The following is a 16,882-nucleotide window of genomic DNA, read 5'->3' on the forward strand; positions in this document are numbered from 1 at the left end:
TGATTACAAAACTTTAAGGAGGTTGTCACAGAAGTAAAAAAGGTAGAAGTGGAAATTTCACATACTCTTAATATCCAAATATAAATGATTTACTATGTATCCATTATGTTAATATAATATGCATATATATTAGAGATGTCCGATAATGGCTTTTTTGCCGATATCCGATATTCCGATATTGTCCAACTCTTAATTACCGATTCAGATATCAACCGATACCGATATATACAGTCGTGGAATTAACACATTATTATGCTTAATTTTGTTGTGATGCACCGCTGGATGCATTAAACAATGTAACAAGGTTTTCCAAAATAAATCAACTCAAGTTATGGAAAAAAATGCCAACATGGCACTGCCATATTTGTTATTGAAGTCACAAAGTTGTTTATTTGAAACCGATACCGATAATTTTGAAACCGATAATTTCCAATTTTACATTTTAAAGCATTTATCGGCCGATAATATAGGCAGTCTGATATTATCGGACATACCTAACATATATATATATATATATATGTGTGTGTGTGTGTGTGTGTGTGTGTGTGTGTGTGTGTGTGTGTGTATATGTGTGTGTGTGTATATATATATATATATATATATATATATATATATATATGTATGTGTGGGAAAAAAAAAAAAAAATCACAAGACTATTTCATCTCTACAGGCCTGTTTCATGAGGGGGGGGTACCCTCAATCGTCAGGAGATTTTAATGGGAGCATTCGCATACCATGGTTTGTATAGGGCACAGAGTGGGTGGGTACAGGCTGGCGTAGGGGCGTGGTGATTGGCTCATGTGTTACCTAGGAGGTGTTTCCGTCTATGGCGGCATGTTGTTACAATTTCGCTGCGCTTGTTGAGGGATGACAGGTCTGGACGGTAAATAATAAACAGCTTCTCTTTCAAGCATAGGTTGCATCTTTTATTACCACTATTGTAAGGTGTGCTGGATGCAAGAATTTGCCATGTTATTGAATATTCAACATTATTGTCTTTGAGGTCCCAAATGTGTTTGCTGAGTTCTGTGGTATTTCGCAGGTTTTTGTTCCTGAAAGAAGCCTTGTGATTGTTCCATCTGGTTTTGAATTCACCCTCGGTTAATCCTACATATGTGTCGGATGTGTTAATGTCCTTGCGTATTACCTTAGATTGGTAGACAACTGATGTTTGTAAGCACCCCCCGTTGAGGGGGCAATCAGGTTTCTTTCGACAGTTACATGCTTTGTTGGTTTTGGAGTCGCTCTGACTGGGGGTCGACGGCTCATTTGCAATTGTTTTGTTGTGGTTTGAGATGATTTGTCGTATATTGTTCATGCAGCTGTAGCTCAATTTAATGTTGTTCTTGTTGAATACTTTTCTTAGGTTGTTGTCTTTGGGAAAGTGTTTGTCAATCAGATTGAGGAATTTGTGTCCAATGTTCGTTGAGACGTTTTTGCTGTATGGGGGGTTGTACCAGATGATGTCGTTTCGTTTTCTGTTCTTTTTTGGCTGGTTTCCTGGCGTGGGTTCATAGGTGAGGGTGAAATTGTATCCGCTTTCATCAAGGGCTTTTTGGTACGGGGGGGTTGCTTGGTCAAATTCAGCTTTGCTAGATGACAGCATCGATAGCCTTTTATTGATTCCGGTAGGTATTCTTTTCGTGGTGGTGGGTGGATGGTTGCTGTCATGGTGCACGTATTGGAGTGTTGTGTTGGGTTTCGTGAATGGTTGGTAGCTGTTATTTCTCAGGTTGAAAGTGACGTCAAGGAAGTTGACGGTTTGCTTGTTGGCTTCAATCGTGATCCGTAGGCCGTTCTCTTTGAAAATTTGGCATATGCGCTTCTTGGTATTCTCGCTGCTCCTTGGCGAGGCGCGACACACTGCCAGTCCGTCATCACGGTAAATACCAAGGTTCAGATTGAGGCTAGCGAGCTGGGAGAGGAGGAAACTCCCAACGAGTTCACACGTTTCTGCTCCGTCAAAACTTCCCATAGTGACGTCAAATGTTGCATTGTTCTTTTTTTGCCATGGTGTACTGTTGTGGATGAGAATGGAGTTTTTTGCGTGGATGATGATGTTTCTTTCGTTGCCTGTGATTGAGTCGTAGTCTGAGGCGAAGTCTAGTGCTTGAGTCAGTAGGTCTTGCGTGATGGAAGGGTAAAATTCCTCGATATCAAAGGAGATAAAGTTGTGTTGTTGCGCTCTACTACGGTATCGAGCACTATTTTTTGGATAACCTTATTAAGACATATATATATATATATATGTATGTATGTATGTTTTTCTGTATGTATATATGTATGTATATATATATATACATATATATATACATACATATATATAGTTATAGTTACTTGACATTAATTTGGATTTCGGCCCTCAACCCAATTTTTTTAGCCCAACGCGGCCCCCAAATCAAAGAGTTTGGACACCCCTGGGGTAAATGTTAAGAAAGTTAGGACATTTTTAACAAAAAGCATACACCTAAAATTTGGAGCCCCATTGACTTTGTATTGAAGAAATTGACCATAATTTAGTGCATTTTCACCGGGTTGAAAAAAAAAGAAGAAATTTCTTACTGTTTATCACAGGAAAACAATACTTCTATCACTGAAATCGACTTAACAAGACCTATCTGATAATATTGGTTAAATTGAAATGAATACATTTTGTATAATTTACACACATATGGCCTCATTCCAGGGTGGATCTTGCGTGAGAGGAAAAAACAGGTTAATCCTTTTGCAATGCAGTCTGCCGAAAATGATAGAAAGCGCCACTCTACAAAACAACTGACTCTGTGTATAAAGTTGGAACTGCCACAAAACACATTGTAAGATATTCAATGTTCAACTGCCGTCTGCCGTCTGGCGGCTAAAGTGAATAGTGCACCCCCCAATTCTCCATGTCGACAAATAGAGCCGTATAAATCCCTTTCCTACTGGACTTTGGGAGTTTGGTGGATTTTATGTTTTTTAAATTAGTTTAAAAAAAACTAGTCCTTCACCAAGCCCTGACAAATGTGGCACAGTATTGTTTTACAGAGTAATTAAGAACTATTGGTTTTTCAATGGTGTTTAAAAGTGTCTACTAACAAATGATACAAACTCGATCTCCTTGGTGTGGAGTTCGGGAACAACAATCCTTTTCTTGTCTTGTAAAAATTCCTAAACTATTATGAATACTATTTTGTCTGGCCTGGTCCTCGTAAAAAAAAACCGCACTAAAGCTACGGTGCGATGACTTGGCTGGGAAACGTCCGCGTCTCATTGTGGCGGGATCACTACGGGAGTTCTCGTCGAGCATTCCCATGAAGCTCCCGGTGAGAAAACCGAGGCTAAACGGACTCAATCGCTCGCGCTTGTGTCAAAATACCAGAATGCTCAGCAGGATTTCTATGAGATCAGATTTCAGTTCCGTGAGTGTGCTTAACCTTCCGTGGTGAGAAAGAAAGAGAGGTGTCCTTATGAAGCCTTTGCCGTCTTACTGTCCACTCCGTGTTTTTGTGTCTGTTGCTACGAGATAAAGGATTCCTGTTAAAGTATAATCTGTGATTTACGGCGTCGGACCTTCCAAGAAATCCGCACAAAGAGTAAGAGCACTTCGGAGTGATTGAGTCAGTCGAAGCTGAGGGGAAAAAAAATCAATCTTTGCAGAGGGCCTCTAAAAATACTTGTCGTGTTTGCAATCAGTGAACCAGGACTATTTATTTGATTGTTGTTTTCTCACCTCACGCACATATGCTTTTTGTGCTTGGATCTTATTCACTTGGCTGAAAATACCAAATTTGCTCAAACAGTGGTCTGTACTCAGATAAAAACGTTGTAGCAAACAATCGCCGCTACTTAAAGCAGCAGCACCCACGCAGCCTCAGTTTATTAAGACAATCTCGTGTCATTCGCTCTTTGCTTGCCATAATGCGTTTCATTTTGTGGTCCAAATTGGTTCAGCTCAGTCTGCCGATGTTTCTCCACATCATTACTTTTTATATGGATTCAAAGCCATTAGTTTAACCTGTTTTTATTCATTATTACAGCTATCAGTCTTTGTAGATGGAGATGTCGTTGTTTTTTTTACTTTTTAATACATATTTTTAACTCATTATTTAAATAAATCAATATTATAGTTGTATTTATTTTTTATTATGAATGACTTATATTCATTTAAATATGTTTATATTTTTTATTAAAAGTTATTTTTTAAATTAGAGTGTATTTGTTATTTTAGAAATAAAAATGTATAATAATTTTAAATATGTTTGTATTTTTTTATTCAATGAATTATTATATTTATATTTCAATTGTTATCTAAATAAATCGATAGTATATTTTTATAATAATTTTAGATTTATAAATAAATTTTAATAATTTAAATTATGTTAATATTTTTAGTTCAAATGTCATTTTTATATTTATTTAATATTTATTATTTGAAGAGACCAATATTATAGTTGTATTATTTTAGAATTATAAATGAATTAAAATAATTTAAATCTGTTTATATTTTTTATTTTAAAAAAATGTTATTATTATTTTAACAACATTTTTATTTTAGAAACATAAATTAATTATAATAATTTCAAATATGTTTGTATTTTTTGATTTAATAATAATTATTATCTTGATGTTTCAATTGTTATTTAAATAAATTGATAGTATAGTTGTATAATAATTTTAGATTTATAAATGAATTTTAATAATTTAAATTAGGTTTAATATTTTTATTTTAAATGTCATTTTTATATATATTTTCTATTTATTATTTGAAGACATCGGTAGTAAAGTTTTTTTTTTTTATAATTATTACAATATTAATTATTTGTTTATACTTTTAATTACCAATGAATCAACATTTATTTACATATTCCTTAATCACAAGTGTCTCAAAGGGCTGCACAAGCCACAGTGACACCCTTGGATCAGATCCGAGGCTAAATTTAGACATTTGAGAAATGTATGTATGGAATTGTTGGCATTTGAGAAATGCCAATGTATATTAGTTTAAAAAAGTGTTATTCCTCATTGTTTGTGCAGTTGAGTATATAAGGGTCCCTGTTTCCTTTAAAAAGATGTGCAAAGTATACTGTTAAGTACTGTAAATCATAGTCATTTAAAGAAATAAATGTACACATTTGAGAAATGTGTTTTGAATGTATTATTTTGATTAATTAATATGATAGTGATATTTTGAGTCCCAATCCCGAGGAAAAATATATAAATTGAATGTATTATTATGTTTACGACTATAATATGTGTTTTAAGTTGTAAGAAAAGCTACATAAATAAGTAAAGTACTTCTCCCTAAAACACCCTAGCCTTAATAGACTCTCTGGACACTATATCAGCAAATACAACAATGCCCAAGAGTTCATATTTACTGTACAAGCTGCTCCAGGTGGTGTTCTCCCAGCATGCAATGCTTGCCTCAGGAGTCCAAACAAGTGTTCTGGTCATGTATTTGCTCAGGTCTGGGTCATAACAGAGTGGGCTGAGCGAGTGGAGCGAGACCACCTCCTCAACAAGGTCTCGACCTTCTTGTTTATGTCTGCGCCCGGCCAAACAATCCAGTCCGGGAGGTTAGACGAGGCGAAGTTTGATGTAATTAAACTAAACGGCTCTCAAAAATGCTCTTTGATGAACATATATCTTTTTTGCCGCACTCTGCTTAGTATGCACCGCATATACAGTCCCCACCGACAGAGTTATGTTCCTTTTTTTATGGTAGACTAACTGCAAAAAAAAAAAAAAAAAAAAAAAAAGTCTACATCCTAATTCCCCCCCCCCCCTCAGATTTACAACGCTCGCCTCTATTTGTACCAGAGTGGAAAGTTTATATTGCAAACTTATTAGCTCAAATTGCCTCAGAAATTAGGCTCTAAATGAAATCCTCACCGCGCATGTTAACCAACTACAGGCTTGACACTGTTCCATTTAGGTCCTGTAGAGGGCAGCAATGCACGTTTCCACGTTGTCTAACGTTTGCATGGAATAGTTGACAAATCCTGACAAGTCCACAGTGTGGCAAGCTTTATAAGCAAGCCTTATATAAATGTGCTAGCTTGTTGCTCATTTACATTGGATATGCCATATACATGCTACCGATTAGCATCAGCGATTTTACATGGCGATTTCAACACTTCCAAATTAGGAAATGAAAACTACAGCTAAGATGCACGTTATGATAAACAACTAGTGTGAAATAAGTACCGTATTTTTCAGAGTATAAGTCGCACCAGCCGAAAATGCCTAATAAAGAAGGAAAAAAACGTATATAAGTCGCACTGGAGTATAAGTCGGGTTTTTTGGGGAAATTTATTTGATAAAAGCCAACACCAAGAATAGACATTTGAAAGGCAATTTAAAACAAATAAAGAATAGTGAACAACATGCTGAATAAGTGTACGTTATATGAGGCATAAATAACCAACTGGTATGTTAACGTAACATATTATGGTAAGAGTCATTCAAATAACTATAACATATAGAACATGCTATACGTTTACCAAACAATCTGTCACTCCTAATCGCTAAATCCCATGAAATCTTATACGTCTAGTCTCTTACGTGAATGAGCTAAATAATATTATTTGGTATTTTACGGTAATGTGTTAATAATTTCACACATAAGTCGTTCCTGAGTATAAGTCGCACCCCCAAACTATGAAAAAAACTGCGACTTATAGTTCGAAAAATACGGTTCCATATTTTCGGGACTATAAGGCGCACTTAAAATCCTTTATTCTTTCTCAAAACTCGACAGTGCACCTTATAAACTGGTGCGCCTAATGTACAGAATAATTCTGGTTTTTCTTACCGACCTCAAAGCTATTTTATTTGGTACATAGTGTAATGATAAGTGTGACCAGTAGATGGTAGTCAAACATAAGAGATACGAGTAGACTGCAATATGATGGCAATCAAGTAAACAACACCAACATTGTATATGTTCCATTGAAAATATAGAACAGTACAAACAGGGCTCAAAAATCCATCAAAATGTTTTGGTACGACTTTGGTAAGCTATGAAGCCGCACCGCTTGATGGATTGTACTGTGCTTCAACATAGGAGTATTATTATGGTGTGTGTATAAGGTAAGACATATTAGCTGGCGTTTTGTTTCGCAATATTATGCAAAAGCAAGTTTTCTTACTTTCTGGTACCTGCTGATCTGCATTTGGGATCTGCATGAATCCTGAAAAATTGTGCGGTCCGCCTTTGTAGTCTGTACCAACACCGTAGTCGATAAGCTTCTTCTTTTTCTCCAACTTCTTGTTATGGGACTTGTTATAATCCGGTGCGCCCTATGGTCCGGAAAATACGGTAAGCAGAGACTATTTCCGGACTACCGCAACACACCTTGAACAAACTGTAATGAACGCATACTTGAAAATCTGACTCATAAGTGTAAGAAAACAAGATATAAGACAACTGGGCAGTACAGTTATCATAATCAGCTCGTTGTTAAAACATGTTGATTTTGAAAAGAAGCATTTAAAAATATATTTTTTGCGATTTAACAAATCCACATTTATTACCATATGAACACTGGAAATTGGAATTGTTGAGCATCAATTTCCAGGTACAGGGAATTGGTACTGTGTCAATTCAAATGTGAAAGGTATCCAACCCTACACACGTTTTATGGATTGTACATAGAACTAGCTGAAACTAACTTGACAAGTCAATTGTATAGATATACAGTACTGTAGCGCGGATTCATAACAAATGTTCTTTTGAAGAAACGCTTATCATAGGAATGTCACGATACAACTTATCTACTTCCGGTACGATACCGATATTGGAGCTTTGAGTATTGGCCGATATCGATATTAATCTGATACAATATCCGCACAGACTTTTATTGTTTTGTAGTGTGGAATGTTACAAAGAGTTTGATCAAGTGAAATTTGTCAATTAGAGAATAATGGTAGTTGTTAAAAACACTAACCTATTTATTATCAACCAGCTGGAATAGACTTATGCTCTCTTTCATTACATTGGCGGCATCCAGTGGTCATAATAATGAATTCAGTTGAGCTCATGATGCAGTAAATTGGATGATGCGGACACGTTTGTTACTGGATACTTTTTAATACACTAATGCCTTAGAGACTTTGTATAATTATGTGATCCTTAATTATATTGACAAATGTACTGTTTTAGACTGCAATATTGCTCAATTAAAGACCCTTATTACATATGTCTGGCTTGTGTGCTAGTGTGTGCTTAGCTGCTAGCTCCTAGGCTATGTAAAAATCCATCCATCCACATTTTCTGCCGCTTGTCCCTTTCGGGTTCGCGGGGGGGAAGGGAGGGGCTGGAGCCTATATCAGCTGCACATGGGCGGAAGGTAAAATGATCAATAAAAATATGTATGTCATATATGTGTATATATAGTAATATATATGTATGTACGTATGTATATGTGTATAAATACACACTTATGTACATAAGTGTCTATATACAGAATGTGTGTGTATATATATATATATATATATATGTATGTGCGCTCTACTACGGTATCGAGCACTATTTTTTGGATAACCTTATTAAGACATATATATATATATATATATATTTATACATACAGTATGTATGTATGTATGTATATATATATATATATATATATATATATATACAGTATATCAGGGCTGCAGCTAACGATTATTTTTCTATCGATTAATCTATAGATTATTTTTTCGATTAATCGGTTAATCTATAGATTATTTTTTCGATTAATCTATAGATTATTTTTCCTTTTACCGATTTTTTTTTTTTAATTTAAAATGAAGAGGAAAAAATAAATGTAGGCCAGTTTTTTCAAAAGGCATGGCTTTTATTTACAAAAAAAAAAGTATGGCCACTCAGTCAACATTGACAACAACATGACAAAATATTCTGTAACAATGTAAACATTTAAAACTTTTAACATTTAACAAAATTAAAAGTAGCTTATTTGCTTTTTAATGTGCAAATATAAAAGTAAACATCCAGTGCAAATCTTAATATTCTGGAATAGTATAAGCATTTCAAAAGTAAAAGTATTGCTTATTTTGCTTTAAAATGTGCAAAAATAAAGATAAACATCCAATACAAAAAAGTGCAAAACGGAAATATTCTGTAACAAGTGTAAACATTTCAACAAAAGTAAAAGTATTGCTTATTTGCTAAAATGTGCAAAAATAAAGCTAAACATCCAATACAAAAAAGTGTACAGTGTAAACATTTCAACAAAAGTAAAAGTATTGCTTATTTTGCTTAATAACACAACAATGATAGTATGATTAAAGTGAAAGTTAATTGTATGTTTGTACATAGTATATGTAACTGTTAATGTTGTAAAAGGTATTTGCACAACTAATTAACGTTAGCGTTTGTGACACGTCTTGTGCCGTGGGGTTCTTTCAGGACCGACAGACTGAACGCCAGACGGCTTTGCCAGGTTTACAATCTTTTAATTTTACACAAAGTCTTTTCTCTTCCAACTGCGCGGATCGCGCAACTGGGCACGATTGCGGCGTCGCTCCCGGCGCGCCCCGCCTCGCCGCTCGCTCGCCGCCGCCGCCTCTCCACAGCGTTAAAGAGGAGCGCGTCTTTGTAAACACTGAACAGGCACGCCAAACGCGCCTCTCAGAGCGAAACGGTGCTTTAGTTTATGAATTTACAACGCAGGTACAAATGACACATTCATGTTTTTGTGTAATAATGACAACGTATACGCACGCGGACGATTGACTTGTTGATGGTGATGGCAAGAACGCTGTCGGGGGTTTTCTTTTCAAATGTTCGTTCATAGCCGTTGTGCTGCTATGATAGGCCATTTCCGCTCGACACAGTGTGCATACAACAACATTATTAGGCCGTTTATTGAAATACTCCCACACTTTTGACGACTTTTGGCGTGCTTTTTTCCCCTCGCTCGCATCGTCTGCTTTGCGCTCCGCCATGACAGTAAAGTAGAGTGACGTAAATATGCGACGCGCCGACGCACAAAAACGGCGTCGACGTATTTACGTAACCGATGACGTCGACTACGTCGACGCGTCGTTTCAGCCTTACAGTATATATATATATATATATATATATATGTATATGTATATGTATATATATATATATGTGTGTATATATTTATGTGTGTGTATATATATATATACATATATGTGTGTATATATATACACTGTATATCCATTAGGAAAGGGATTTATATGATTCCATTCCTGGGTGGATCTTGCGTAAGAAGAAGGTGGGGGGGTTACACATTTTGCAATGCATTCTGCTGAAAATAATGGAAAGTGCCACTCTACATCGCAACTGACACTGTGGTAAAAAAGTTGGAATTGCCAGAGAACATTGTTTAAGATATTCACCGCTCTACTGCCATCTGGCGGGTAAATTGAATAGTGCACGCCCCAAGTTTGTCACGTTTCATGTGTCAGGTCAACTGCAACGAATCTCCTTCCTTTTGTATTTGACACGTGGCTTTATTGGAGGACATGTGGATGCTAATTAGATGCAGATCCAAATCTTGTGTTTTTGCTGATATCAGACCGATACCCTATGTCTCCTATACATCAAACATAAGCCCGCGTTAGCGAGAACCTTGGCGACGGAGGCAAAGAAAAAAAATCCTAATATGAATTATTAGCTCGTAACGTTCGCGTTGCCTGTCCATCATCTTGTCCTTGATCTTTCTCCACAAACTTGCCCTTTTGCGGACTTATGTATTTATGCTTTTTTTTTCTCTCTCTCTTTCCCTCTCTCTACCTCCAGCTGCCATCCAGGTGCAGATCACACCACCGCAAGGGCAGATCAGCGTAGGAGATTCCAAGTTTTTCCTGTGCGAAGGTAAGAGCACTCATGAAGCCGCGTGGATGGCTTCAAAAAAGCTATGAGTGGTGACAGGGAAAGGGTAGCTTGGTCCTGCATGTGGTGTCTGCGTTACCACGCAAGTCCACGCCAATGTTTGTCGGGGGATCGCACGTGTCACTGAGAACTGTAAATTAAACGTACGCTTGGTCAGATTCTAAAAACGCTGACTTCCAGACCTGCACAATGGACGCAGTGTTGCACTTCATAGTTATTCTTTCAAAGCGCAGTCATCCAAGCAGTCGGGCGGGCTATGCACCGCCATCCCACACCTGGGCCGGACGTGGTGCGTTCCGGCGCCACATGGTTTCCTCCCAGTTGGGACTGTTTCCGAAGCAAATCTTTGTCATTTCTCCTCAAGTCTTATTGCTGTTGGCTTCCTGTCGGAATATGCGCCGGCTGCTAGAAAGGAATGTGGTCTTCATTCCAGTTTTCCAAAAGCTCCAAAAATGCTCACAGAGCTTTCTAACGTATGTTTTTGGTGTTTTGAAAAAACGACTTTACCACTTAAAAAAAAGCAAATTTGACATAAAGACTCAACATACTTGAAGTTCAGTAGGGATGGGTACAGAATCCGGTAGTTTTTTATTGGCGCCAACCAAATCCGATTCAGGTAAAATCCAACAGTCATGCACTTGGCGATCACTCCAGCAGCACTGAGAGCGAACTCAGCCAAATTACCTCTAGGTCAGTGGTGTCAAACGTACGGCCCGAGGGCCGGATCAGGCCCGCAAACAGGTTTTCATCCGGCCCACGGGATGAGTTTGCTAAGTATAAAAATTAACCTGAAATTGTTGAATGAAAGAAACTGCTGTTCTAAATGTGTCCACTGGATGTCGCAATAGCAATTCTTTGTATCTGTCATGACTTGGACTCTGGCGTGGTTTGTTCTCCCGAGGTGCAAAAGATTTGGACCATACGTGGCATGAAGGGGAGTACATGATTTATTTTAACACTATAACTACAAAAACAAAGCAAACAAAAGGCGCGCACAAGGGCGGAAGTACAAAACTTGACTATAAACACAAAACTTGCACAACGGCAGAAACTATGAACAATTAAACAAAACTTGCAAACTATGGCATGAATAAAGAAAACTTACTTGGACGAGAAAAACGGCAGGCAAGGGTCATAAGGGTGTGTGGAGAGTGTGTCAGGGGTATGATGTCGCCGGAAAGACAAACTGAAAACAATGAACTTAAATACTACGGACATGATTAGCGAAAACAGGTGCGTGACTCAAAATGTGAAACAGGTGCGTGACGTGACAGGTGAAAAATAATGGTTGCTATGGTGACAAAACAAGAGTGCACAATGAGTCCAAACGTGGAACAGGTGAAACTAATGGGTAATCATGGAAACAAGACAAAGGAGTGAAAAGCCAGAAACTAAAGAGTCCAATAACTAAACAAAACAAAACATGACTGAAACAAAACATGATTACACAGACATGACAGTATCGTTGTAGGTGATGCTACATATGTACAAAATAAACCACGTGATGTTAGTACATCAGTCGAGGAAAATCATCAAACTACATAAATAACATCCTGTAATTGGATTTTGCTATAATTTTTTAATCTTGATAGATTCAAAATTAACACCAATGAGTTGACTGATGAACATCATCATATAATTTATTCAGAAAATATAAATAACGACAATTAACTGCAACATGTAAGTGTAAAAAAAACAACAACATTATGATTTATACAATTTCAGATTGTGCTTGTTCGATTTTTAAACAAAGAAAACAATCTGAAGTTGTCATTATTGTTAAGTTATCGTGCCGTGATTTTACCAGTCCGTTCCACTTGGGAGTAGATTTTTCACCATGTGGCCCTCGATCTAAAATGAGTTTGACACCGCTGCTCTCGGTAATGTTGCAAAGTTCAATGCCGACGAAGAAATGGTCTCGAAAAACGCTCCAACGTAAGTAAAGTAAGGCTTCACTGTTACAAAAATGTGCGAGCTTCAGACTATTATAAATTGGCTTTGCTATTAACATGCTGCTCATTAGCATTAGCAATTTTAAATGGCGATTTCAACACCTGCAAATGTAGTAATGAAAACTACAACCAAGATGCGCGTTTTTTGCTACAGCTGTTACATATACTGTAATATTGTACATGGTAATTGGGATTTGTTACATATTCTATATATCATATAAAATATAATATAATATATCAGTATATATTATATAGTGTATATATAATATGTAAATATTACATATATATTATATTTTATATTGCTACTATGGTACATTTTTAGTCTACTTTATACCTGCATTGTCGTTTCCATCCTTACCCTTTCCATCCTTTGAGCTACTGTGTGGAACAATTTCCATCGTGGATCAATAAAGTTTGTCTAAGTCTAAGTCTAAGTTACAATAAAGCAGCCGGTGCCTAATAAGTACAACACTTACAGTTTTAACACTTTTAGGGCGCAACAAAAAAACAAAACAACACATGATAAACTATGACTTGGCCTAAAACTGGAATTGTTTATGTCATACTTGCAAATGAGACTCAGAAATGTGATGATAAGACAATATTTAACAACATGACAGCAATTTTCAGCTTATTTTTAAATGTTGCAAAAATTAGATTTTATTATAAATAAAAAATAAATAAAAAATATATATATATATATACATATATACATATATATATATATATATATATATATATATATATATATATATATATATATATATATATATATATATATATATATTTATTTATGAACACACACACAAGTACAAAAAATGGGTCCGTTTATTACCGGTAGTGGTCTTCCCAAGTACTGGGAATTGGAACTGTATCGGTTCAAATGTGAACGGGACGCATCCTTAAATAACAGAAATTCTTTATCTTGGCCACTCGTCGCGAGAAATAATTTGTGGAGCTCAGGGGTTTCCATCTTTAATACATTGGAGGTGAAGAGCTCGCTGCCTCACACAGCAAATAAAAGAGCAGGGACATAACAAAAAACCTCTGCTGTGGGCATTTATGTTTCGCGTTATAAGGCCGAATGTCCACTCCAGAGGACGCTTGCTCTCAAGAGGATTTACTAGAAAAAACAAGCTTTTACTCAAAGTGTTTTATGCTTATCCAATTCTGATGCTGAACATCCATGAGTAAGATTGGCCAATATTGATCACATCTATTAACTGTACATTTTTAAATGCATTTATTATGAGTGCAACAATAACAACACAATATCTAAACTCTTTCTCTTTTATCATCACTGTAGCAATGTTTGATCAAAACAAAGTCAATAGCACACAATCGCTAAACAAATCTACTACTCAGTTAAATAAAAATATGATCCGAATTGAAAACCAAGTATTTTATTTTGAAAGTAAACCGGATAATTTATTTTGTGTTCGCGCACAACTTCCTGTCCGACACAAGCATATTTTTAGCAACATTGAACCGACGTGTTGTGGCGACTGGCAAATATAGAAGCTTTGCGTATATTTAGTGCAGAAATGCGGAATAGTAGCGGTGGGAACTGACACATTGACTTGAATATAATTGGAAAGAGTACGCCGTGGTAGTGGCGCCGTTCCGCTGCCCTTCCGCATCCAGTGGAAATTCGGGGTTTTCGAGATCATGAAACTCTCAATTAGAATATTTAGTCCAGTAATTAAAAAACAATTATATATATATATATATATATATATATATATATATATATATACATTAAAAAAAATCATAATACATTTAAATTAACTGATTTTTTCTTACACTTTAATAGTTTTTTTAATGTATTTTATGTGTTGCAATGTTGATGACAAATTTGCACAGATTCATTATTTGTGTGGTATGAAAACATTTTTTTGTTTGGTCAGCAACTCGAGCTAGAATGCCGACTTTTTGACAGAAATAATCCCGACTTTTTGACAGTTAGAAAAAATATCGACTTTTTGACAGAAAAAAATCCCGATTTTTTTGACTCTTGGAAAAAATCCCGATTTTTTTGACAGAAAAAAATCCCGACTTTTTGACAGAAAAAAATCCCAACTTTTTGACACTCGGAAAAAATCAAGATTTTTTTTTACACTTATAAAAAATCCCAGTTTTTTTGACACTTAGAAAAAATCCTAACTTTTTGACACTTAGAAAAAATCCTAACTTTTTGACAGAAAAAATCCAGACTTTTTGACAGAAAAATCCAGACTTTTTGACTGAAAAATCCTGGATTTTTTGACAGAAAAATCCAGATTTTTTTGACAGAAAAAAATCCAGATTTTGTTGACAGAAAAAATCCTGATTTTTTTTGACATTTAGAAAAATCCCGACTTTTTGACAGAAAAAATCCTGATTTTTTTTTACATTTAGAAAAATCCCGATTTTTTGACAGAAAAAATCCTGACTTTTTGACACTTAGAAAAAATCCCGACTTTTTGACAGAAAAAATCCTGACTTTTTGACACTTAGAAAAAAATCCTGACTTTTTGACGAGGAGGAGACAAGGTTTGAGTAGTACTCTGCATTTTTCCACACAAAGGGCCCGATTCACGAAAGGTTTGCTTGTACTAAGACATGTGCAACGTGGATTGAGTCTCAATCCGATACCAAGTTGTTACAGGATCCTACATTGGTCATAATTCAAGTCCTCATGTGTCCAGGGATGTATTTCCTGAGTTTATAAACATAATATGGATTTTTTTTTTTTTTAAACGGAAAAGAAAAAATTTTGTGATTATAAAAAATATCGACGTAATCATAGTAGTATCAACGAGATACACTCGTGTACTTGGTGTCAAAAATCCTGACTTTTTGACAGAAAATCCTGATTTTTTTTGACAGAAAAAAATCACGACTTTTTTGACAGAAAAAATCCTGATTTTTTTGACAGAAAAAATCCTGATTTTTTTTACATTTAGAAAAATCCCGACTTTTTGACAGAAAAAATCCTGACTTTTTGACACTTAGAAAAAAATCCTGACTTTTTGACGAGGAGGAGACAAGGTTTGAGTAGTACTCTGCATTTTTCCACACAAAGGGCCCGATTCACGATAGGTTTGCTTGTACTAAGACATGTGCAAAGTGGATTGCGTCTCAATCCGATACCAAGTAGTTACAGGATCCTACATTGGTCATAATTCAAGTCCTCATGTGTCCAGGGATGTATTTCCTGAGTTTATAAACATAATATGGATTTATTTTTTTTTTAAACGGAAAAAAAAGATTTTGTGATTATAAAAAATATCGACGTAATCATAGTAGTATTGACGAGATACGCTCGTGTATTTGGTATCATTACAGTGGATGCCACCCATGGCGTTTGTTTACATTGTGAAGCACCAGCTTGTTAGCGGTGACTCCTGTGAGCGATCGTATCCTCCTACGGTGTGTATTGAAGCATGTTTAGCCATTCCTCGTCCTGCAGGGAAGATACTTGTAAGAAACGTACTTTATTTGTCGCCATGGAGGCGAGGATTAGTGATTTAGAAGTAGCTACAACACCGAAGACTGCGGATGGACATTAGCCGCAAGCTAGCTAGCCATGTCTTAAAGCACAGTGCTATAGCTTCACCTTTATCTTTAGTCCTAGTCAGGAACTAATTCAACAAGTTGCTTCAATGTCATGTGCCTGCTGGGGCAACACGCCCACTAATAGTACACGCTATTGTTATCTTTTTGCACACACTATTTGGATTTTAGTAAATCAGGCCAAGGTTGTTAGCTAGTTTGGTATGAATCTGCATTTCATCGACACAAAAACGTACCTTTTCCGCAGTGGTGGGAGACGCCAAAGACATCGACTGGTACAAGCCCAGCGGGGAGATGATCCTGCCGAACAACCCCGACATCCACGTCAACCGCAACGACGAGACCAGCTCGGCCCTCATCATCTACCACGCCGACGTGGACGACGCCGGCATCTACAAGTGCGTGGCCAGGAGCGGCGACAAGGAGGCGCAGGCCACTGTCCAAGTCAAGATCTTCCGTAAGTCCTCCACCCATGTGCGACCTCGGTCTCGATCCGACTGACCCCTTCACGCGTGCTTTGCCTCGGCCG

The 16,882-nt window shown here is 36.4% G+C and overlaps 1 protein-coding gene across 7 annotated transcripts in view; it reads left to right on the plus strand.

Moving 5' to 3' along the window:
* ncam1a (neural cell adhesion molecule 1a) overlaps nt 1–16,882 on the plus strand; it is a 658,018-nt gene that overhangs the window by 479,813 nt on the left and 161,323 nt on the right. For all 7 annotated transcript variants that reach the window (XR_012050597.1, XM_061962814.2, XM_061962816.2 and 4 more), the window contains exons 2-3: nt 10,754–10,828; nt 16,601–16,810. Coding sequence is in view for 6 of the 7 variants with exons in the window: in XM_061962814.2 (XP_061818798.2) it covers nt 10,754–10,828; nt 16,601–16,810 (285 nt within the window). In the remaining variant the exon portion in view is untranslated. The remainder of the gene's footprint in view (nt 1–10,753; nt 10,829–16,600; nt 16,811–16,882) is intronic.

The sequence above is a fragment of the Nerophis lumbriciformis genome, linkage group LG09 (genome assembly GCF_033978685.3).
Source record: "Nerophis lumbriciformis linkage group LG09, RoL_Nlum_v2.1, whole genome shotgun sequence".
Lineage (NCBI taxonomy): Eukaryota > Metazoa > Chordata > Actinopteri > Syngnathiformes > Syngnathidae > Nerophis > Nerophis lumbriciformis.